Source organism: Opisthocomus hoazin, chromosome 3 (genome assembly GCF_030867145.1).
Source record: "Opisthocomus hoazin isolate bOpiHoa1 chromosome 3, bOpiHoa1.hap1, whole genome shotgun sequence".
Classification (NCBI taxonomy): Eukaryota; Metazoa; Chordata; class Aves; order Opisthocomiformes; family Opisthocomidae; genus Opisthocomus; species Opisthocomus hoazin.
Genome location: NC_134416.1, coordinates 11,517,034 through 11,540,942, shown reverse-complemented (window position 1 = coordinate 11,540,942; position 23,909 = coordinate 11,517,034). Strand labels below are relative to the sequence as shown.

The following is a 23,909-nucleotide window of genomic DNA, read 5'->3' as shown; positions in this document are numbered from 1 at the left end:
AACTTGTATTGAAAAGGGGAGAGACTCTGCTCCAAAAATCTGCCCTGATTTACCCTTCCATGAGTAACTGCACGACTCTTCCATAAAAACTGTTAGATATGCTTTCCTCTTACAAAATGATACAAGCTCAACATGCTTTCTAACTGAATTCTGCATAATGCTCTTCTCATTCAACTACATTGCAACCATCAGAAAAAGTATTTTAGTTTAAGGACATTTACATTTGAATGCAATGTACACTTTTGCCTTCTCCTTCTAAGTTTGAAATCTTCCAAGCCTTTTGCAGTGCTGAAACTCCTCCATCAGAGGTCACTACCTCACGGTTTGATCTGCCAGAGAAAGGGAAGCTTTTTAACAAATGCATTCATACAATCTTAGTGCCTTACAACTCCGAGAGCCGGCAGTTTCCTTCCAGCTCAAACACTGCATTTAATCCATGATGCTGCGATATTATCATGGAAACAGTGCCTGATCTTGAAGTCCGTCTTTTTTCAGAGTAAGCTAAGAACTTTCTATTTTTATCAGGTACGTAACGATCACAGAATCATATCGCAGAATGGTTTGGTGTAGAAAGGACTTTTAAAGGTTGTCAAGTCCAACTCCCCTGCCGTGGGCAGGGACACCTTCCATCAGACCAGGTTGCTCAAAGCCCCATCCAACCTGGCCCTGAACACTTCCAGGGAGGGGGCAGCCACAGCTTCTCTGGTAAACCTGTGCCAGGGCCTCACCACCCTTACAGTAAGGAATTTCTTCCTTATAGCTAATCTAAATCTACCCTCTTCCAGTTTAAAACCATTATCCCTTGTCCTATCGCAACAGGCTCTGCTAAAAGTTTATTCCCTTCTGTCTTATAAGCTCCCCTTAAGTATTAAAAGGGCCTCAGTAAGGTGTCCCTGGAGCTTTCCCTTCTCCAGGCTCAACCGCCCCAACTCTCTCAGCCTCTCCTCATAGGAGAGCTGTTCCACCCCTCAGATCACCATTGAGGCCTCCTCTGGCACGACTCCAACAGGTCCATGTCCTTCTTGTGCTGGGGGCTCCAGAGCTGGATGCAGGACTCCCGGTGGAGTCTCACCAGCAAAAAAAGCATTTAACAAGAGATGCGGTGGATTTACAGATTGCTGCTTTATTATTTTACAGAAAAACTTCTTACTCTACAAGAGATGCTATGACTATTAAAACTGTGCTACACTACTATGTGACTGTGAACGTTTCACATTTCAAGGATGTCAGACTGTAATTTAACGGCTGTTAAGCTCGTCTCTGAAAAAAACAACCCAACAATTACTTGTATGGTAAACCCTCCTCCTGCCAGCTTTTCAACTCAGTGCAAACAAAAAACAACAAAAAAACCCCTCCAAACCTGCCAGTTTTATCTAACTGCTAGGAAAAAAAAAAAAAAATTTTCAATCCCTCATTTCACTAGAGTGTCTAGTCCAAGTGATCGGCCAGCTCTTAGCTGGTATTTCACTTGTGAATAGCTGAATTCCCATCTATAATATGAATTCCCATCTATAAGCAGCAGACTCCCACCCGTTTCAGCACCCAAGTTGGATGAAGTTGCGCAGAGGCTCCGACAGAGAGCCTTGCTAACACTGCCATCTAATGTACTAGGACAAGGAGCACAATTGTCTGCATTGCTCTTTCATACTCAAATAAAATGTTTTCTTGTAGTTTGGCTCCACACTATTGCACTGCTTTAGTGTCTTGGCTTGCAAATCCTACTCTAACAATATAATTAGTTACCTAGTCATCAAGTTGATGGATATAAATATTCATTGACATATTCTATCTCAATGGATTTTTTTTTTTTGAATGTCATAGTACTAAACCGCAAACCTTCTGCGTAGGAACCTGACACTGATCGTCCATCTGCAAATTCAGTTCAGTGACACACCAGCTCTGAGCTCCCAAGAAGGAAGGAAAGTCCTATGGCCTTCCAAATCACATGGCTGGAAGGGCAGATTTCCGTACTTCAGGATAGCTTTTAGCTTGCTGATTATTCTGTGGAGTTTTGTTTTTCTAAGACACCAGTCAAAGTATGTTTGCAGAATGTAGAAGGCTAATGAAACACATGAAGTGGTGGTACCACAGAAGATGACTAGCAGAACAATGCTCCTTCCCATCCCATCTGTTTTCAGAAACAGTAACATAACAGACAGGCATCAGGTGGGGTGTGAGGGGAGATAAAATTGGTCTCTCCGCAGTTGTTTGCTTCTTTAAGGGTTCACAAGTGATTTCTCGCAAGATCAAGGTTCTACAGACTTCTTCGTTATTTCCAGTTACTTCTTCAGATAGCCTCATAAGGCACAGTATCAACTACTTGTATTAAGTCCAGATAGTTTTTCTTCTTAGCAAGCAAGTATTAAAAAACCCCAAAGAAAACCAGACCACATTGGTCTAGATTCCTCTAGGCGTGCAAAAACTGATCATCTTTTATCTCATTTTCCATCCCTCCCAACATACCCCAAATTTTCTTTTAATCCTGAAACCAAACTAAATGTGTCCCATTAAGTGTAAGATGTCATAAGACAATTTATTTCCATCCACATATTGGAAATATGGAGGAACATTTGCTACTCTCCAATGACACTATACAATCTGCAAGCTGTTAAGATCAGTAGCGAGTACGCAGAATCTCCTGCAGGGTCACGATTTCCTGCACCAGTCCATCTGTGAACCCTACAAGTTCATCTCATCTTGTCTCATAAGGAGTCTGCAGCAGTCTTGGAGAAAACCAGGTACATGTGCAGAACAGAAAGCCATTAAAGAATACTGAATACATTCAATAATCACATCTCGCTTAATAATACTTGAGCTAAAAATACTTACATGCTAGAAGAACCATCAATATATGCTCTCTCTGTTCTTGCTCTTCCATAGGCATCTGCTTACGTTTAGAGGTTCAGGTTTTACTGGATTTTAAGCTTTTTTCAAGTTTTAACCTCATTCAGAAAGTGACATTAAGTTAAGTTTGCCCCATTCTTTGAAGCAAGTTTTCAATAGTCTCCAGATCTTTACCAGTGTTTTCCTATTGAAAGTGTTGCTGAAGTATGGTTTCTGTCAGTCCCCTCAAACCCTTCACACTGGTGATTCCCAGATGGTTTATGATGCTGTAACGCATCAGCTACTTTGTCTCAGCACAGCTGGAGAAGGCGAAAGTATCGGCAGTCAGACACCTGAACTTTAGGGCTGCTGAAGTGGACAAGATCACCTTGGTTTTTAAACATTTCCCATTCAATACCCGAAATATTGTTGATTCACAGTTTCTTCAAAGAAAACAGAAGTTTCTTGCCACGTGCTGTAGCAGTTTACTGGACAGCCTTCCTCCTTCTGCAGGCAGTACCATTCCCAGCGATGCCCCTTGAGAGTTTTGTTAGCTTTTCTGGATGACTCTCACCTTCCTGGGCAGAAGCAGCACTGTTCTAGTAGAGGAGTAAGTGGGGGTTATGAAAATACAAGCAAAACCAAGTGCACACATGCAGAAGGAAGTAAGATGGTGATTCCTGGAGACTGATTCCTGGAGACTGTACTTGGCTAGAGGGACCCATGGTCTGACTCAGTAACTCTTGCAATGTATCCTTTGCAAACGCACATGGTGCTATCAATAAAAGTTCACCCCAGTTCAAATTGCAACTTTGCTAATATACTTATCCATGACTTCAGAAGTAAAGCTACCAAATAAAAAAAAAAATACTACTACTGCTGGCATGGGATGTTTTTCCATTAGTTTGTTGTAGATTTGGAAAATACTGCTGTATGCCTGCCCAGTTCCTAGACTCATTCCATAATCGCAGAGAGGCAAGACAGTAGGCTAGAAGGACTGTTGGTGTGACCTAACATTGCCATAAGCTCTCCTAAGAACTACAGGAATTTGATACAAATCTCATCAAAACCAGCCACTCTGCAAAACAAGTATTTTAATACATCAATCATGCACTAAAATAACGGACATTTGCTTTAGTGAAACATTTCTAATGCCACATACACTTAATTCTTGAACGGAGTATTCAAATAATTTTACACACAGCATTTGGAAATCTTTTCTGCTGTTGTCAACAAAACTGATGACAAATTAATTTAATCAGCTCCCCAGAATTCAAAGAGCTTTTTGATGATGAATCAGAACTGGAAGAAAAATAAATCTTTTGATAGCATTACCTTCCCAATCTGACAGAAGACAGCTATGCTGGCACAGCACGATAAACATGAAGGATAACACACGCAGATCTATGCAGTAGCTTAGATGACAAGTAGCAGGTTACAAAACCAAAGCTAAAACCTTCACATGAGCATCTGCTACCTCTTCTTTAGTCTTATGAGCCGGTTCAGAACACTAGTTTCTGGCATAAGGCATCTGGTTCAGCAAAAATCTGAAGTTACACAGTAACTTTACTAAAGAGACTGAGAAAGAAAAACCACAGAATCATCATCTCTTCATTCAAATCTTCCAAGAAGTTTAAGCACAATCTTCCAGGATAAACGTGGCCAAACTACTATACTCTATGCACAGGAAAATCATCTTTATTGAAACAATGGGGCTTCTTCTCATCACTCCAGTAGAGAATTTTCAAAATCATTACCAGGCTGTGTGGTGAGCTACTATGCAAGAAAAAAGCCCACCACTTCTAACCTTATTGCCATCTTTAACTAGGGAGAGGCATAAAAAAATCAGGTTATAGATCAGGACTTCCTAGTGAACACTAGAAATTTTCAAAGTTGTATAAGGGAACAGGGCAAAAGGAGTTCTTGAAGAGAAAATTGCTAATATTCAGAACAGTCCTAGTTTCTGTCCTTTAGCATATTATAATTTTTGCTTCTTATATGTCAGGAGAGTTTTCAGGCGGGTTAAGTTTAAATTCTTACCTACAGCCAGTGCTGCACCCTGTTCTTGGCCTCCAGTCTGTTTCAAAAGAAAAAGAGATTATGAAAATTCATTCCTTTGCACCAAAATTCTTAAATCTAATGCTATATGACCTTATAAAAGCAAATACGCATCTGTTCCACACATTGTACTACTTTTCTGGATCTACTTCATAAACATAGTTCTGGATCTACATGCCACTGTGACTTTTGAAAGATACATTTAAAAAGTAGAATGTAGAACTGTGTTTTATCTCTAGGCATATAAATAAATAGAAAACACAATTATTTGGCAGCAAATGTGTTCCTAGGGGAAAAGGCTGCTGATAATCCGTAAGAACACATATCCCGTAATAAATTTAATTACTAAAGAGTCAAAGTTGCAATAAAATACCAGTGGCAAATTGTTCCCCTTGGATTTCATATCGCAGACACAAACTTTAAAAAGAAAGAATAACACAAGATTCTCAACTCAACCACACAAATTGTCTTGAAAAAATTCATGCCTTGCGTGCTGATCTCCAAGAAGGTACTTTCAAGACACCGTTGGAAACCATTTGCTTACAGAACACTAGCATTCTTAGGCAGCCTCAGTCTGCTGCACGCATTAGTAACCACCATCTTACGGCTGGTGAAATAACTATGTTAGTAGTACAGTATAAAGGAGAAGATACGGAGTCCTAGAGTATCTCATTAAGCTTCACAGGAAGTAACAGTGTAACGTGAGCCAGGGAAGGCTCTGGAGATCTACAGCACCACAGGCAAGAAGCAGAGCGGAGACCCTAGCAAGAACAACTCTTCACAGCCCACAGAACTGAACATCAGCAAAAAGATGACTGTCAGACACCATTTTAACTGTAGAAATTCATTGCTCCATTATTTCCAGTGTATGCATCTCTTAAAGACACTTTCCCCTTGACTAGGATTTAAGTGTGAGTAAGCATCTGCTTCTTCCTTTGCCAGTTAGCTCCAGCTTCCCTTTGCTTTCTCAGTAATAACCAACAGCTAGTAATTCAGCACAACAACTACTTCACAGGACAAAAGGATGGTTAACAGCCCTATCTTCGTAAAAGCTGTTGCAATTTCCCTAAAACTTACCCAACCCTCACTAGGCATATTTTAAATGTGGGGTGTTTTTTCCCCTCCCCACCACTGCAGACCGCCTAATTAATGCTTTGAGACAAAGCAACACAAATCGAACGCTGACCGGAAAGCGTCAGTCCCCTGCAGGTCAGGGATGAACATAACTGATACAGCGAACAGAGAAACCGAAACCAAAGTTAGACCCAACATTACCTCGGAAAGTTAACTGCCTGAGAAAAGTGAAAGAAAAATCAAATAGGACAAAACATTTAAGAATACTAAAAAATTCTACCTAAAACCAGATTTTTTGGGGGGAGTGGGTAGTCAAGAGTTCTGGTTAAGATGATTTCAGGTGAGAGTCCAACTTAATTCACTGAGCTATAAACAAAAAGGAGAAGTCTAAATTCATTAGAATGACCAGACTACAGAAATGAATATGAAAGTAATAGAGAAAAAAACCCACTGTAGCATTAAGGCTAAGGATGTTTTAGAAAATGTTTCCTAACAGTATTAGTTCATTACTGAACAGAAACATCCAAATTTCCAACTGACAGAATTATCAGAAATAAACTAGAATTGCTCAGCTCTCTACAACTTCCTGGACAAGAATACTGCATTTAAAATCACAACCATTTTGCACCTGCAAGAAAAGAGTGCTGATGCTCTGGCAGCTTGTCCTGAAGGCTTCAGTGAATGAGCAAATGGCCTAGTAGAGCCATTACGCAAAAAGGAAACAACCAGGAAAGCTGGGAATTACAGGTCAGCTGGACTATCATCAGTAACAGGCAGAGACATCAGCACAGGAACCCATTAACTGGATTCCTATCTTCTAGTACTGATGAGCATGCCTTCACACAGAACAGTTCAGATCATGCTATCCACTTGGTTTATACTGGCAAGCTGATAGATACTTGATTTTTGTGTGGTGTGACTTCACATCACATGATATTTTAAATTTAGAGGTTAGCACTATGCAACATAATGAAGCACTGTCTAAACGAATGAGAAATTGACTTGCAGATCTTGGCAGTCAGTGGGGAATAAGCAGTGAACATCCATTAAAACGGCCAGATGTGAAATTAATGGTCTGATGGATTCTTTACACAATTAATTTTTGCACCTTAACTCAGACACAAGAGTATCTAAATAAAAATCTCCTATTGTCAGGTGCAGAGGGCATCACTTGGGCTCTCCCAGTTAGTACAGAGGCTCTTCTGACTGATTCTCAAGGTTTCGATCTGCAGATTAATATAGAAAGAATACCAACAGGCACAAGATGAGACATGTATACTATATAATTTAATAGGTATTGAAAATTGAATAATACAGAACTAAGCATTTTTTTTTTCAATTGCTTGCAATTCTGAGGTAGGCAAGTATTTAATGTTATGTTACAGACAGAAGCAGCTCTGGGCAGGAAAATTACCTTTTATTCAACGGGTTAACAGCTCAGAGATTTTGTTTAGCCTTTTTTAATACCATTTTATGAAGCCAAACATCAGGAAGACTAATCCCATCCTAGGAATCTCTATTACACCACACCCCCCCCTTGACTTGCAGCCTAACTCTACCACAGCAGAAAAAGGCCAAAGCATATGCTAACATCTCAGGCCAGCTACAACAGGAATTCAAAAAACTGTCATAACAATTGAAGAATAAATGCACAAAAACATCTACAGCCATTAGAGAGGGACAGTGGATCATCCAAACTGCAGCTATTCATTTTCAGAAGAAAACAAAATCAAGCATCATTCAGTTTGTCAGAGGAAAGGCCCGTGGCTGACAGAAGTCAGACGGTACCCAAACATAAAAGATGTGCTACATAAACTTAGCATCACTGTGGATAACGAAACTTGCAAAAAATTTAATAACCAGCTAACCACTGAATAAACCTTATTTTCTTAGTATCCACCTCATATTGGAACTGATGCTCTTAACTGGGCAGTACATGAAAACACATTTCAGGAGAGAAAAAGCTAACCATTAACTTCCAGTATGAAACCAATGTCTTCTGCCCAACTCTGGCTGAACTAAGCCTCTACACACAAGCACTCTTCTAGCAAATCTTGACTGACAGTTGCTGACGAGAATGGTGATTTTGCAGGCTTTCCAACACTCAGGTTTTTCTGCCTATTAAGAATGGAAAACAGAGTAGCAAGAAAGAATCGACAACTACTTTGCAACAAGAATCTAAATTACTTTCTATGTACTCACTTGGCACCTCAGCTCATCAGGAAACTTCAGAAAGCATTGCTTCACGAAGCTTACAACCCTCAGAAAGAAAGCTTGCACAGGATTCACGTACTCCATATGAGGTATTAGGCACCCAAGCACTTGTAGTCATCTTCAAAACAATCCACACTCATGCTTTCATAGAGCAAATGTTTAAATCACTTGTTTGAAGCTCAAGCTTGCACCAGGATTTCCCTTGGTAAGCATCACCAGCTTGAGCTCTGTTGCAGCCAGAGGTGGACTGCAGCACCGATGTTCTCAGTCCGCGAATCTTAACTGCCCTTTCCATGCTGCTGAACAGAACAGCTCAAAGACTGCACTGTTCTGGCAATTTTTAGACGCTCCTGCTCTCTTGCTTCAGTTATAGACTAGAAATTAAGTTTGAGGAAACCACTCCAAGAACTGGTTACTCTCAGAAGCACACATTAAAAAATGAGCCGGGTCCAAGGCAGAACCGCAAGCCAAATACATCCCACATCTTGTGGGTAATAAAAAAAGAACACCAAGAAATGTTTAGTAATAAAACCTGATTGTTACTAAAGTAACAATAACAGATGGCTAAGCTATAAAAAATAAATCATAGCTAAGATCATGTTTCAAAGGAAGTTTCAGGACATCTGCAGATGAACCCATGGTTCAATGCGGAATGGATGCAAACTCCAATATTAACATCAGTGATTCTAAAAGAAGATTCTGCTATATCTGTATGACAATCAAACATTAAATCTATGCATAGGTAGTCTAGCACTACTGCAAAGTGACCTTAGTTCTTCATAGGAAAGCAAATCCACTGGTTACCTGCTATAAAAAACACCTTTTTGACTTCTGGCTGCAGAAATCTTCAGCTCAAACCCTTCTTCTCCTTTTTTACTTATCCTTCTGAAGGAATATTGTACCTTAAAACTCTGTGTTATATTAAGCCTTTCCCTAACCTATATAATTTCCCAATGTTGTCTTACAGTATCTCATATTACTTGCTACACTCCAATCCCTTCTAAGTTTATAATTTAATGATAGAAATGGTGATCTGACATGAAAGATTTCTTGGCAGTTCTTGACCTGTGTTAAGACACCTGCCAAAAGCAAGTTATGCTTTCTTTCCTTTATTCACAGATTAAAATGCGTTTGTGCCCATATAACTCATATTCTACACGGCTGTATTGGCATACAGCTCTTCATACTGTGCGCCCAGACATCTGGTGGCACTCTCAGTTCCACGTGCGATGTTCAGAGCACAACTAATTACTCTGCAAACTGCAAATAAGGTCCACAAAGCACTGTTTCACTTTCTCTAAAGCTTAGTCTGAAAATCTGGCTTCAAGCAGAATGTAGAAAAGGGCCATCAGGAATTGCTCTACAGAAAATATTTCAAGGTAGTTTAGATGTTGCACTACAGACTACAGGAGCGGGACATGGTTATATACATATACTTCTTTTACCAAATAAAAGAGGGAAAACCACAGATAATTGAGAAGCTTGTATGGCATAAGAGGATATTCACACATATACAAGACTAACATTCAGCATGAAAATTTATATTTCATTCACTTACAGGTATGTTTTCCACAACAAACCATTACTTTGGCTTAGTGGAAACAGTAAAATTAACTGTCGTAATCCCCATTTTTGCATCTCTTCAAAGCTTTATGTAAAAATAAAAAGCCTCAATTCGAAGACCAAGTACAAGGGATTTTTTAAACCAAATCAGATACTTAATTTAAGTATTTCAAAATAAACTTTTTCACTTCTCAAAGCAAGTCTAAATAATAAATGTTTGGTAACCAGAAGACAAATAAGGACTTTTAGGAAAACAGAGATGGGACTTCCTGGGTTGTTTAATTTGGGGTTGTTTTTTTTTTAGTTTGTAGTGGTTGTCTTTTTGGGGGGTGGGGGTAAAACTGAGATTTTAGTTCAGGCCACATAACTGTTTCACTGCAAGAAAAAAAAATTAAAAAGCCTACAAGAACTATTGAAGCAAGTCCTGTGTCTAATAGTCAATTATTCAAACAACCAAATTTGCTATTTCTGGTAGCATATTAACTCCTGTATTTCTTTTGAGCCTTCATAAATCTAAATCCTGAAGTGATTTAGTACCGGGTATATTACATGAGCAGAATTTTGAAGAACTCCCTAGCATTCAGGCTTTCACTCCTCAAAAAATTACTTAAAGTGTTCCTAAACTAGCAAGAGATACTGGATACCTTTACAACATTAAACGATACCGCTTTTTGCCATCTGTTGCATGTTTAACTTCCCCATGAATACTCAGCGTTGCCATTTTTCTGCAGTCGATGCTTCCTTTGATGTTACGTTGTTAAACACCCAGTTGTGAAGCATTCTTGAATACCACCCAAGAGATTCAACAGCTTTTTTATCTAAGCTATACAAATGACATAATTTCTTAGGAATATGGCAGAGTTTAAGACAGAGTTCTGACTCAATATCAGCATAACAGAAACAAAACCATACCCTGTCTCAGGAAGTGAGCGGCAATACTCACCCACTTGTGTAACAAAAACAGTAAGACAAGAAAAGGTCAAAAGGGCTTTCCCATTCAATATTATTAGTAGTGTTTTATCAGCTCTGAGCAACCCCAAGACCCACAGCCCTATTCAGTAACACTTAAACAGAGGAGTCCTTATTTCTTATAATCTAAATTTCTAGGCTCAGGGTAAACCACTTTCCCCGGGACAATACTAGGTCATATGAACAGAAAGGAACTTCTGCCATGAAAGGAAACCAACCAGAGAAGAGCATAACTTACCACCTAAATAATATTTTTACTGGTTTTAGTGAGTTCTAACCACGAAGTGTCCCTCAACAGTATCAGAAATTGAGAGCTGAAGCTCTAGTTAATGCTCTGATAGGTAAAACTGTAAGCTGAACGCAGACCTAACATGAGATCACTACAGCTACAGAAGTATCACAGACAGCATCTTTGCTGCCCAAAGGCAATGGATTTGCTTATTTCTGATTTCAAAGAACACAGATTAGCTTTTAAAAAGCCTGGCAAGCCCTTCTTAGGGAAACCAACAGCAGTAAGATTTGCCACATGCTTCTCACAGCCTGGAGGGCTGAGCAGGCTACAGGGGGTACCCAGGCTTTAACTCCTTGCCCCCAGGGTCCCCAGTACTGCCCCACTAAGCAAGTCTCACAGGGGCAGCTCCTCGGTAGCCACAATTCATGCGCAAGCCAGGAGGCAACGCTGTGCAAGGACGACTCCATGGCAGAGCCTTGGGACAGCAGTAACTTCTGCCGAGAAGGATCAGAGGAGCTCTGCTCCAGCCAGAGTAACTCTCCTGTAGCTCTGAGACTCCTGAAAGCACCTCCTGCTTGCCCAGGATGGCCTTGAGCTCCACCTACATGGAATGATTTGTATTATCTGCTTCAGCTAAAATCAATAAAAGAAGTGGGGGGAGGGGAGAGAAGGGGAAAAAAAAAAAGGCGTATTTTCAGATCAGCTGAACAGTAACCTTTCAGTAATAGAAGTCTGAAATTATTCTAACCCAAAGGACAACATGGGTGGTTAGGTGCCAGAAAAAATGGTAAAGCAGAATACCCAAAACAATTATATTAATCAATCACTGTTGAGAAAGGAAAAATCTAACCATGTTATTTTAACCTGTAACCTCAAACGTTTGTGGGGTAGCATCTAAGATGGAAGCATGCATCAAAGTTACAGAACACAGTGTAACAAACACAAGAGATATAACACAGGAATGCCTGGGCCCAGCTCCTAGGGGCCATGGTGTTTATTCAACAGCTTCGTCCAGCACTCTGGAAAAAAGAAAGTAACAGGAGCCATACAACAAGGTTTAAATTCCTGCATTATAATTTAAAGATACTGAATCTCAAGAGCTGCATGCTATTTCTGCTCAATAACTCCCAAAATCAATTCCACGATAAGCTAAAATGGGGCAAGCTGCATCGGGGGAAGTTCAGACGGGGCACCAGAGAAAAGTTCTCCACTGAGAGGGTGGTCGGTCACTGAACAGGCTCCCCAGGGAAGTGGTCACAGCACCAAACGCGTCAGAGTTCAAGGAGCATCTGGACGATGCTCTCAGCCATATGGCTTAGCTTTAGGCAGTCCTGTGAGGAGCAGGAGTTGGAGGTGATGACCATTATGGGTCCCTTCCAACTTGAGATATGCTATGATTGTAAATAATACAACTGCAGTTATGCGGTCACGCAGTAAGCTGCATATTAACCAGATTTGAAGGACTACATGTTAATAACCCAAGTCCCTACAGAGTTAAACAAAAGTAAAACCCACCTCCCACAAAATGTAGAAATGTCCTTTAGCAAGCATTTAAGAGTCCTTTTCTAAGTCAGGAAGTGAAACCAGCAACATCTGACATTAAACTAATAGAACAGACCACAAAAAAAGTAATACAAAATCCAGTCACCTGTCTCAACAAGCACAGCTTTTCAGACCAAATGTCCTTCTCATGAGAAAAGTTTACATATTTTGCTGGTCTGTTTAAAAGTGACTTTTCGAAAAGTCAAAACAACCTTTAAATTAATGTCTTTGATTTGAAGGCTCATTGGACAAACAGAATTAAATAGTTCACATTGTCCTGAGGAATCATTTACAGGTGGAAAAAAACAGCAGCTTCACCTTCATAAACAAATCGGCACGGCTGATGTCTCAAGCAGAACAGAGTCTACTATGAATAAGCCAAACGAGACACAACGCTCATTTCTCTTTAAATTTACTCTACTAACTGTTGCAGTAGGACTACTGCATGTAAAGGAAGGATATTTTGGAAGAGCTCTACACTGATTTTTGCTTGATTACAGTTAGAAAACCCTGTCGCTGATCATTTGCAGATTACAATGATCTTCATTCAAGGTTTTAATTAATTTTACTTCCATTGTGGGAGAAAAGATACCACATTACACTGTGTCAGCACCAGTAGTTTATTTACATTCATTGCTAATACGTACTACTAGACTTTAAAAAACACAGGACTGCAAAAACCTTTTAGCCCCTCAGTCTATTCCCATGCTATCACAGCCAGCCACATTAAAGAAGCCCCAAGATAACATACAGAAAATAAATAGGAAATGGTTCAGTTTGGCCTAAAAAGCTGTCAGCTATTCCTCTTTCTTGCCTTAGATACCAGCACTAACACCAAATACATCCATGTTGGTAGAATATCAATAACATGATCAGAATTTCTACCAAAATATTTTATAGTGAATGTAGAAAACACAGAACGTACTTAATTCCATATACTAAGAACCACTTCAACAAACCCGCTTTCACACAGATGACAAATCAATTCAAGCAGCTCTGCTAAATTGCAAATAGAATTTATGGGCAAACTTCAAGCAATATATTTAGAGTGACACTACCCAAAGAGATTGGTTTTAACTTGTGGCACAAATGGGAAGTGAAAGTGGTTTCAGCTGTCAGAAAGACATTAATTTTTCTTTATGTATTTACAGTATACAACCTCATTGTGATGGATTATTCTTTTATCCCTGATGGTTCCCACACTACCCTACTGTAGGTATACGGTAGGCTCTGCGGTAAAAGCTTTTCAAGTTGCACAGAAGCATTTGTAACTTCACCACTTTCTACACTGATTACACAGGTTTCCAATGAAAAAAATCCTTCTGAAAGCACACATTAAAAGCTGCACATTTTTTAACACCTATTTCCTCATTTAATAGAGGAAGCATTTAGTATTGAGCCAAACAAAACAGAACCTTGCTTTATATTTCTTGTAGCACATTTGGCTTTATATAGATGTCCCAGACAAAGCCATACAGAAGTCCATAACGTGCAATATGGCCTTACTCAACACAGCATCTCTTCTGAATCAGGTCCTTCACTCCAAACCTTTTGTAGGCACGCAGGTACAGGGACAACGAGAAACAAACTTTCCTGCTCTTTTTAAGTTTAGCACATACTAGAGGGATTGGCACTAAAAGACTGAGATCATTATGGAAGAGATTTTACAGATTGTCCTCACAAGGAAGCAGAACATTTAAAGATGTGTCAGCCAGACAAATGCTACTCTTATAAGAGCTATGGAAGCCACAACAAAGCTTTCTCAAAATGAGTAAGAAAATGACAGGTATGCATTTGCTTCCACTTTGCAAACATAATACTGAAGGTGTTTTCATATATTAAAAATGGCACAAAATACAAAACCTGTTAATCCACAAATACTGCAGTATCAGTGCTGGAACAGGGACTCTACAACACGTTAATCAGTTTGCTCAAAACATCTCCTCATCATCATTACAGGGAAACAATTCTAAGTTGCATGGAAAGATTTTAAATCTTCAAGCATGCAGACAAGTTCAAGCTGTGTATGACAAAGCCATAAAACAAGAATGAATAATTATCAGAGATTATACACAAAAGCAGGAGATAATTATGAAGACCTTTTCTGAATGACTGATAGTCTGGAAAAATAATCCCATACAAGTAAGTTAAGGTAATAAAAAAGAAAAGCTAATAGAAGGAAAATAGGGCAAACACTAAAATGTTGTATGTTCTTCAGTATCTGTGATAATGGACAGCTGAAACACCATAACCAAAAGAAATACCACCTAGATAAAACAGGCATGCATGCCTTATACAACCATTCAGGCTAGTCTGCACCACACCAAGGTCCAGCTGGCTTAATATTTTTCTTGGCACCAGCCATCACTGAATCATCAAATGGTCTGGGCTGGAAGGGACTTTAAAGATGACCTAGTTCCAACCCCACTGCCATGGGCAGGGACACCTTCCATCAGACCATGCTGCTCAAAGCCCCATCCAAACTGGCCTTGAACACTGCCACGGAGGGGGCAGCCACAGCTTCTCTGGGCAACCTTTGCCAGTGCCTCACCACTCTCACAGTAAAGAATTTCTTCCTTATATCCAGTCTAAATCTATCCTCTTTCAGTTTAAAGCCATTACCCCTTGTCCTATCCCTACATATCCTTGTTAGAAGTCCCTCTCCAGCTTTCTTGCAGCCCCCTTCAGGTACTGGAAAGCTGCTCTAAGGTCTCCCTGCAGCCTTCCCTTCTCCAGGCTGAACAGCCCCAACTTTCTCAGCCTTTCCTCGTAGGAGAGGTGCTCCAGTCCTCTGACCATTTTTGTGGCCTCCTCTGGCCCCGCTCCAACAGGTCCATGTCTTTCCTGTGCCGAAGGCTCCAGAGCTGGATGTAGGACTCCAGGTGAGGTCTCACCAGAGAGGAGCAGAGGGACAGAATCCCCTCCCTCGACCTGCTGGCCACGCTGCTTTTGATGCAGCCCAGGATACGGTTGGCCTTCTGGGCTGCGAGCTCACACTGTCGGGTCACGCTGAGCTTCTCGTCAGCCAGCACCCCCAAGTCCTTCTCCTCAGGGCTGCTCTCAATCCACTCTCTGCCCAGCCTATATTCATACTTGGGATTGCCCTGACCCAGATACAGGACCTTGCACTTGGCCTTGTTGAACTTCATGATGAAGTTCAAGACCCAGGCACACACTGCCCCAATGGATGTGGTATCCATGTGTCACATTCTCTTTTCAGCATATTCCCAGAGCTGAGGGCCTGAGCTGAGACCTGGGTCAGGTCTAAAATGTGTTAGAGCTCAGTAAGCTCCCAGCTGCTGTCTTCCGAGACCAAAGTTTATGCTGGAAACAGTGAAATCAATTTCCCAGCTTCACTCGGTATGGCAATCATGTTACACTTCTCTCAGAGAGAGATGGAGGGATGATGGGGTGGGAAGCGAAGCCAAAGAAGAGAAATGGACAGAGGATCCCTCACTGCTAGGCTAATGAGTTTTTCAGCTTTCTGTATGGGGCAAGCTATGCACTCAAATTTAGTGACAGACATACATTATTTATTCACATCATGTATGACCAGAACAATCCAAAGCATTAACCCAAAAAATACTATCAGATATTTACAATGTGGCTCAAAACTTGTGTTGGTACTTCAGTGCCTTGGTACCTCCAATTGCGACACCCTACACGTCAGTGGCTCTTTCTCCTGTAAACTGAGGGACGTGCATTTTCAAACTGTGTATTTGGGAAGGATTCTCATACTCATTTTAGTGTCAGGAGCTGCTGTTTTATACAGAGCCAGGCAACAAAGCTCTTATCGCTCACTATATAGCTGTAGTATATAAGTCATCTTTACATAAAAAGGACTACATAAAGTCAAACACTATTTTCACTACATCAGTTCTGACAGATGCACATTATTGACCATTATAAGCCTTCAAAACTTTCCTATAATCAAGGTATGGCAGAGTAACAGAACAAAGTATTTTAATATTCTCCGTGGACCCTGGATATTAGCAACAGCTACACAACACAACTACATAAAGTTGTCCTCGACTGCTTAGAAAATTTAGGCAAATTAACTGGCACGCAAAGATTAATAAAGCATCTGTAAATATATGGGTCATAAAAGCTTCATGTTTCTTTACTGGCTAGGATGCTGCTTCTTTCCAGCTTCATCACTGGACCCAGCTGCATCACCCCATTCCAGGCTAAGAACCCTCTCCTGACACGAGTTCACTGAGCCCTGTAGCCCAAATGATAGCAGTAAACAGATGGGTAGGATTCCAGCTTTATATAAGGTAACTAGTAATGTATAATGACAGAGGAAAACTGAATACATGTTTAGTTTACAACTTTGTGGATGTCTTTCCCCATACCGAAGACTGCTACTCCATTTACAACATCAAGTGTTTGGTAAGTGAACTGTAAATCCGGTACCTACTATCAACGTGCACATGATGTAGCTATGTCAAGACATATTCAAGTGTCCTAAATTCTCAAGTTGCCTTGTAATAGCGTAGCTCAACATCTTAACTTACAGGCTGGCAAACTGCTACTAAATGGTCATGGCTCTTCACTGATGACCCTTTCACCATTCTGAACCTACAGGCAACCTATAGAGGACTTCAAATGCCTATGAATTATGCTACATCTTTAGCGTTATTACCATGTATTATTTCCAGTGAAAATTATGTCTCAAACACCCATCTACTAAGAGCACACTAATGGCATCTTTCAAAGCATCTGGACACTCACATTAGCATGTTTAGCCATGTTCAAATTCTAAACCAGATTGCCTTAAAGTTTCTTTTCTTCTCTCTCTCTAGGCTCTGAAGCATCAGATTTGAAGTTTCAGTGTTTGCACTGTCACACTTCAAATAGTCTTTATATAGTAGTAAGAGGTACAGACACATTTTAATAGCCTCAGTGGAAAAGGCAAACAGATAATGGTTAACATTCCACTACAGAAAAAAGGCTAATCTTTTTTCTCCTACTGTAAGAGCAGGAATTTAATCACTTTGTATTCCATTTTAAATACCCACACGTTATCCACTGCTACTGGGCCTTTTGTCTGGTAAGCTACAGCTAACCGAAGGAAAAAAAAAAAAAAAGCATGATCTACTTCTTGCTTTCAATACATCAAAACACTTTGTACCCCTTAGCCTAAAATACTGTGGAAAACAAAACAACATTCTACAGGCAAAGACGAACACTTAAGGAAGTGTTTACCAGTTGGCAGTATCTTCTTGCAGTCTTAACAGAGAACTCCCCTCCTCAGATTATCGATGCAGCAGCTCGTCTTCAGGATCTGAACAAACAGAAGAATCCCATTAAACATAAACAATACACAGCATTTCAATCACATAAGCCAGTGCCAAGGGTAAATCAAAGTTAATCCTGCAGAACCTACCTAATTCTTTAGGAATGTGAAAAAAAACCACATCAATTTCAAAAACACTTGTGATATTACGGAAGTGACATTACAAGCAAACGGAGAAGTGTCCTTACAAACTCTTCTGTGAGTCAGCAAGGCAATTAGCTACCCATGATCACCAGCATCAGAAACAGAGCACTGCGTCTCAGCATTACTGAGGGAAGCTCCACAGAGTTACAGCACAAAGCGACAGAGCATTACATCTCTGCACTCCTGAGCCAAGTTACACATAGTTGCAGCAGAAAAAAATAGGTGTCTGTCCAAGTTTTATCTACCGCATCACATATACTGCGCACAGGGAAAAATGCCTCTTTGCTACAGTTTTCACCAGCTAAAAGACAAATTTGACCAATGGTAGTTTTTACCTTTCTGAACTTACTGTAGAATTACTTAGATTTCCTGCTTCAAAACTAAGTTTCTGGTTCAGAAAACTAGTATTTATATAGTCAGAACAGCATTTCCTACAGAAAGGTGGCACCGAGACCTATTGCAAGCATTCTAAGGGTCTGTAAGTTCATTTGGAATCAGTTTACACAGCAGAGTCTACCTTTAGTTCAGTAACTGGATGATGAACTGGCCAAAACCTGGCACCTTTCTGTTGTGGTGAAAGGTTCATAAGCCTTTTCTACTTGGGGTTTTGTAGGCTGCTTCAGTTTCAGGGATTCTGGCTAATTTAAACACTTGAGTGTTGTCACTCTAGCCCATCTCCAGTAAAACCACTGTTGCTCCCACTTCAGATACTGCTCCTGGTACCAGCATTCACCCTACCAACATGTCGCATCTCCAGGTTTCTTTAAAAGAGTGATCTTCCCATTCTGTACTACAGTTCTCTTTCTGCTTCTACAAAGTCAACTACATTCTGCAATGCATCTGTTTTTAGCATAAACTTGTTTTAGAAATATAAAATCCCTGTCATGTTAATGACCTTTGCAGATCCAGATGAAGAGGCATGAAATATTCAGCGTTAATTTGTACTTAATCAGCTATCAGCAGCTCCTCTTACATCAGATAATCCTGATTAACAAGCACTTCAAAAATATGCTGCTTTGCAGTGAAATTTCTAATCACAAAGGCCATAATATTACTGATTTGTCCCAGCTTCGGAAGGGTGGAAAAAGCTATGCAGTATCAAGGCTGGGGAATGATTTTAGTCACAGCGAGAACTATCGTCAAAAGATACCACTCATTCCCTCCTCCCCTTTCCACAAAATAAAAACTTGCGACCTGAACAGCACAGCTAGGAGAAGCCAAGGACTCCAAGTTACTATGAAAAATTTAATTGCAAATTAAAATCAAGTGATCCTACTCACAGCTACACTGAAGCAAAGAATTGCAACAGACAGTTCAAAAGTAAAAACTAAAAGACAGTGATGTTAGTCAATGATAACATTTACCAATTTGTGTGAAGGCAGCATCTAAGATAAGCAGCTGCAGAGCAAAATAATGGGGGTTTTGTTTTGTTTTCTGCAAGTGTTGTTGTATGAAGCACTACTTCTGTCTCTTGCAGAAAGGGAAATCTAAAAAACTTCCAAGACACCTTATTCACTTTGTAAAGCACAGGCTTTGTGCTATTTCACTCCCTTTCATTCATGGTCCTCTTGGCAAGCAACTGTATAAAGTTAACAATTCAGTTACAAACTTCTGACTGGAAGCTGTAAGGTTTTATACCCACGCGCTGCCTGGTAAGTCGCAGAGCAGCACTGTCACTGTCCACAGCCTGGTAACAGGATTCAAAAGTTCTCCTGGCTGAGTGACCATTAATGCAGTTGCAACGTGTGCGATTCCCTTCAACATACCCAACAAAAATACTTCCTTCTACCCTGCTACATCACAGTATGAAAAGCTTCCTATTCCGTATCAGGGAACTGATTTTTTTCAAGCATGATCGATCATCTCAAACAGAAAAATCGCGTTACGCTTCCACTGGACTAAACGCAGATATCACGTTGCCAAATTTGAATGTTTAAACTTCCTCATACCCACCTGAAGTAGCACGCAGGATTTTGTTTTACCAAAAGCAGCATCTAAGCCTGCTGGAGCCCCTCCAGCCCCACGCAGCTCTGCACTGCTGACTCCCCTGGCTGCTCAGCACCTCCCGTGCCACGGCTCCCCACCACCACCCAGCCCTGCAGACTGGCCTTCAAGCGAGAAAGGCAAGCGATTGCCAGCAGCTACAGCTGCGCAGCCATTGGGGATGGGAAAAGTCAACATGGCAAAGCAGCAGCAGGTACGGTGGACAGGGGGGATCACGGAAACATCCACATGCAGAGGAATGACGCGATCTGCCAGGGCTGGGCACAGAATGAAGCCGGGTGCGGGAGGAGGAACTGGCGGGGAGGCGGCTGCTGCGCAGGCAGGCTGGCCAGGAGCAGCCGGGCAGCACCCCACGCCGGGAGCAGAGGGGTGCGAACGTTGCAGACGTGGTCCCTTTCAAGCACCTCCCCAGCTTTCAAGGAAACAATTCCTTATATATGACCTACATTAATCTGGTTCAGCTGATAAACCCTGACAAGAAAAGGCATTTTTTTCATTTTTTTGTCTTTTTAAATAACTGACCCCCAAACTGTAGCCTATGGTATAAATTACACAGCTGAGAAAAACTAAGTAGCTGCCATCTTAGTTTGCAGTCGATGTTTGTTCAAAAATTAATTTTCTTTACTTCAATAGACCTTTGTAGAGTAAATTAACACTGTTTCTTTGACAGGCTAATGAGAATAGCAGGTGAAGAACAAAAGAGCAAGCTCATTCTCAGGAGATATCCTTGCTTGCCCTCCACACGCCGTGTTGGCATAGCTTTGTGGGATGATAAGTTCAAAAGAAGGAAGCAGACAATAAACTTAACTTGTTCCTGGTAAATTAGGGAGACTTCACCTATTCACTTAAGCAACCATCCCTTACTTCATTAGTTTTGTCATTTAAGGGGATGGGGGAATTAAACTCTAAAGGACAGCAGCTGATTAGATCTTGTTCTCCACACAAAATTCATGCTCAAGAAAACTATTAACCGTAAAGATGCAAAGAGTCTTCTGTGAATCGCATGGTGATTCTCCCTGCTGTTCATGTTTCAACAGGCATAATCACGGCCACTGCTTCCCAAGCCTCCAAGTTCTGCACGTATTTGAGCTACAAGGAAGAACACCTCCGAGAAATTTACTAATGGCTACCTTCTCAGGAGAGAATGGTAAAGCCAGTAACACAAGGGTTAATAGGTATTCCTGAGAGACACCGTGCAAGACAGTCTGCTGAAACACTGGCAAAACAACTAGTTATTAGCAGTTTCTAGGTAGAGGCTTAAAGTTATCTCAAATAATTTTTCAGCCCTTGCCACCACTAAAGCAAGATTGCCACTCCAAGTCCAGGTAAGCCCTGTGGCAGAGCTGGCTGTAAGTCTTCAAACACAAGTAACAGGGATGAGCCAGGGCTGAGACACAGACGGAAACTGAGGTCAAAGCATTTCCTTAAATTTCGCACAAACCACTGACTGCCGACCCAATCACCCACACTCCAGGTCTCTGCCTTGCTCCAGTCAGACACTCATCTCAAGGACACTACTGAGGTGACCATCTGGGGTGGTGCGAGGTGCCATTTTGTTTCCTCTGTCATTGGACACAGCATTTTCAAAAGCCCAGAGAAATGTAGATTTCACAGCTTAACACACAGATTATTGCAACTCCAAGGTCTTGTCTGAAGTACGCTTAGGAATAACTCCACCTAGCCTGCATACCCCAACACTCTTCTATAGATGCAAACCACATTTAAAATCACATTACACACATCATCTTTGCCTGTGCTTGACTTTGCTTAGCCCAAAACAAAGAAGGCACAGAAAAGACAGCAACGGGGATTTGAGGTGATGCACCCTCCCCAATGCAGATCACAGCAGATGGGTAGTGACAACAGCCCATCAACAGGTTAAGACATATCTGAGAAGCAGAGTATACAAAACGAGTTAAAAAAAATCACTAAGACCTATAAAGATAACTGTCAGGTGGCTTATGGTAGCTTTTAAAGAAATCTGTTGCTAGACATAAAACAGCACCCAAACTGAGCGGTCAAGATAATCCCTGCAGAGCTTCTAACAGGCTACTCTTCATAGTAAGGCAGCTATGAGAGGCAGAAAGCAACACACCCAGTGCCCTACAGAAACAGGAAAACCTATAAATACTAGAATTCAGAGACAGCTCCATGGCAAATAAAACTTGTTTGAGAATTTTATCCCTCACTAAAATGATACAGACTACTTTTTCCCCTTACCAACATATATTGCCAAAGCTTTAATTTTCAGTTGAAACAGGAAATTCTCCTGTCATTTGAGGAATTGATGGTCAGAGAACTATTAAAAAATCCCCAGTAGTTTTCTTCTACACAGTGGAAAAAGTAAGTTCTCATGCCTTTATTTTCAGGACAGCAATGAAAGCAAGTGTTTAAGATCAAAATAATGGTACTAAAACTCCACAGTTTGAACTTCAACTGTACAGCATACAGTTAATAACAATCACGCTACAACACATTACAAAGTTAAAACTATTTGCTTCCAGATGATTGCCCAGCTCTGCTTCATTTAACACCACAGCACTCAAGAGATACCCTGACCATTTTCAACATCAAATTACTACTTTTCTTCATTCCCCAGAACATCAGTTATGGGACGTTAAATACCACCTTCCTCACAGGTTTGACCTGGAAAACATCAAAACATATTTGTGTACTAGAAGTTAATTTTGTGCATAAATGACAATTGCCCAGTTAATTACGAGTTAGAAAAGACAGAGATGGAAAAGACTCACACATCATCTTCCCCTGTCCACACAGCAAACCTTTGGCACAGGTTTTATCAGTCCAACACAGGGCATTCATTGAAGTGTAATCTACCAAACAGAAGACTGACCAACTTCTCCTCTGTTGATTACTCCAAAGTCATAGCAAGGATTTCCAACTGTGAACACGTTTTCTCCTCTCAGTGCCATACCTCAGCTTTCAAACACTAGACTTGGTATGTTGAGCCCAGTAGTGTTTAACAGCTTCCCTTAAAAACACAGGTTTTCAAAATAAATAACTCATAAGTATTACAGAGGGACTGAACCCTAGAAAATGACTACCCTTATCAGTGCTTTTTTTTATCATTTATTAATTACCATTGAGAATAGCGTGTGCTCCAGATCCAGGAGTTTGCTCACACTTCAGAAGTTCCAACTACCAGCAGACCACCTCTTACCCTCAAGTCCTCACTCACCCAGCTTCTTGGAGCTTAGGAACCTATGCCTATGTTTACAGTAAATGCAACAGTAGGAAGAATGTAGCTCTTGTGTAAAACAGAAAACTGAAACTGCTAAATACCTATGCCATTAAACCATATAACAACCATATTACTCTCTTTCAAAGATAAATGTGGAAGTGCAAATGTAATTGTACTGATTGCAATCATTTGAATACTCTAAAATAAGACAGACTGTTTGACTACGGGCAGTCAAGAATGTGTTTGAGGCAGTATTTGAAAAACTTTAACTAGTATTTTCTTCAGTTCCCTTTTAAAATAGAGCTACTTCTTCAAGAATGACTCAAGTCCTTAGAGTGACTCAACTCAGAGACGAAGAAGTAGGACACAGATGACATGTTCTCCAGACTAGTTATGGAACAGGTTTCCATAACAGGGTGAAAAGGGCAGGTATGTACAGTTACATGCAGACTGAAATAGAAGTAATCTTTTCCTCCTCCTGGTGAGAGGATACAATACAAAGGAGGAGGACAACTAAGTTTAGATCACATAACTTATGAAAAGTTGGTCAGAAACGCACTATCCGTTCAAAAGCTCTGATAATTCTGGCAATCAGATGTCAGGAGTGAGTTACTGATATGTATGCTTTGACTTTCAAGCTTTTAGCCATATAGAGAAATGGACAAAACCTGGAAGATATCTTCATTCTGAAGTACAGATGCCACGTACCTTTTGACCCTAGATCTCAGTTCATACATGTTTACTCCTTGGATACACAAGACCTGACCAAGGGATTGAACCACACT

General features: G+C 40.6%; 1 protein-coding gene across 6 annotated transcripts in view; it reads right to left on the bottom strand.

Annotated features, from left to right (window-relative positions):
- CYRIB (CYFIP related Rac1 interactor B) overlaps positions 1 to 23,909 on the bottom strand; it is a 97,812-nt gene that overhangs the window by 25,328 nt on the left and 48,575 nt on the right. For 3 of the 6 annotated variants that reach the window (XM_075415550.1, XM_075415551.1, XM_075415549.1), the window contains 3 exons: positions 17,684 to 17,762; positions 4,864 to 4,900; positions 2,830 to 3,422 (listed from right to left, as the gene is read on the bottom strand). In XM_075415550.1, coding sequence (XP_075271665.1) covers positions 2,830 to 2,831 — 2 coding nt within the window. In that variant the 5' untranslated portion in view covers positions 2,832 to 3,422; positions 4,864 to 4,900; positions 17,684 to 17,762. The remainder of the gene's footprint in view (positions 1 to 2,829; positions 3,423 to 4,863; positions 4,901 to 17,683; positions 17,763 to 23,909) is intronic. The other 3 variants (XM_075415554.1, XM_075415552.1, XM_075415553.1) reach the window with 2 other exon arrangements.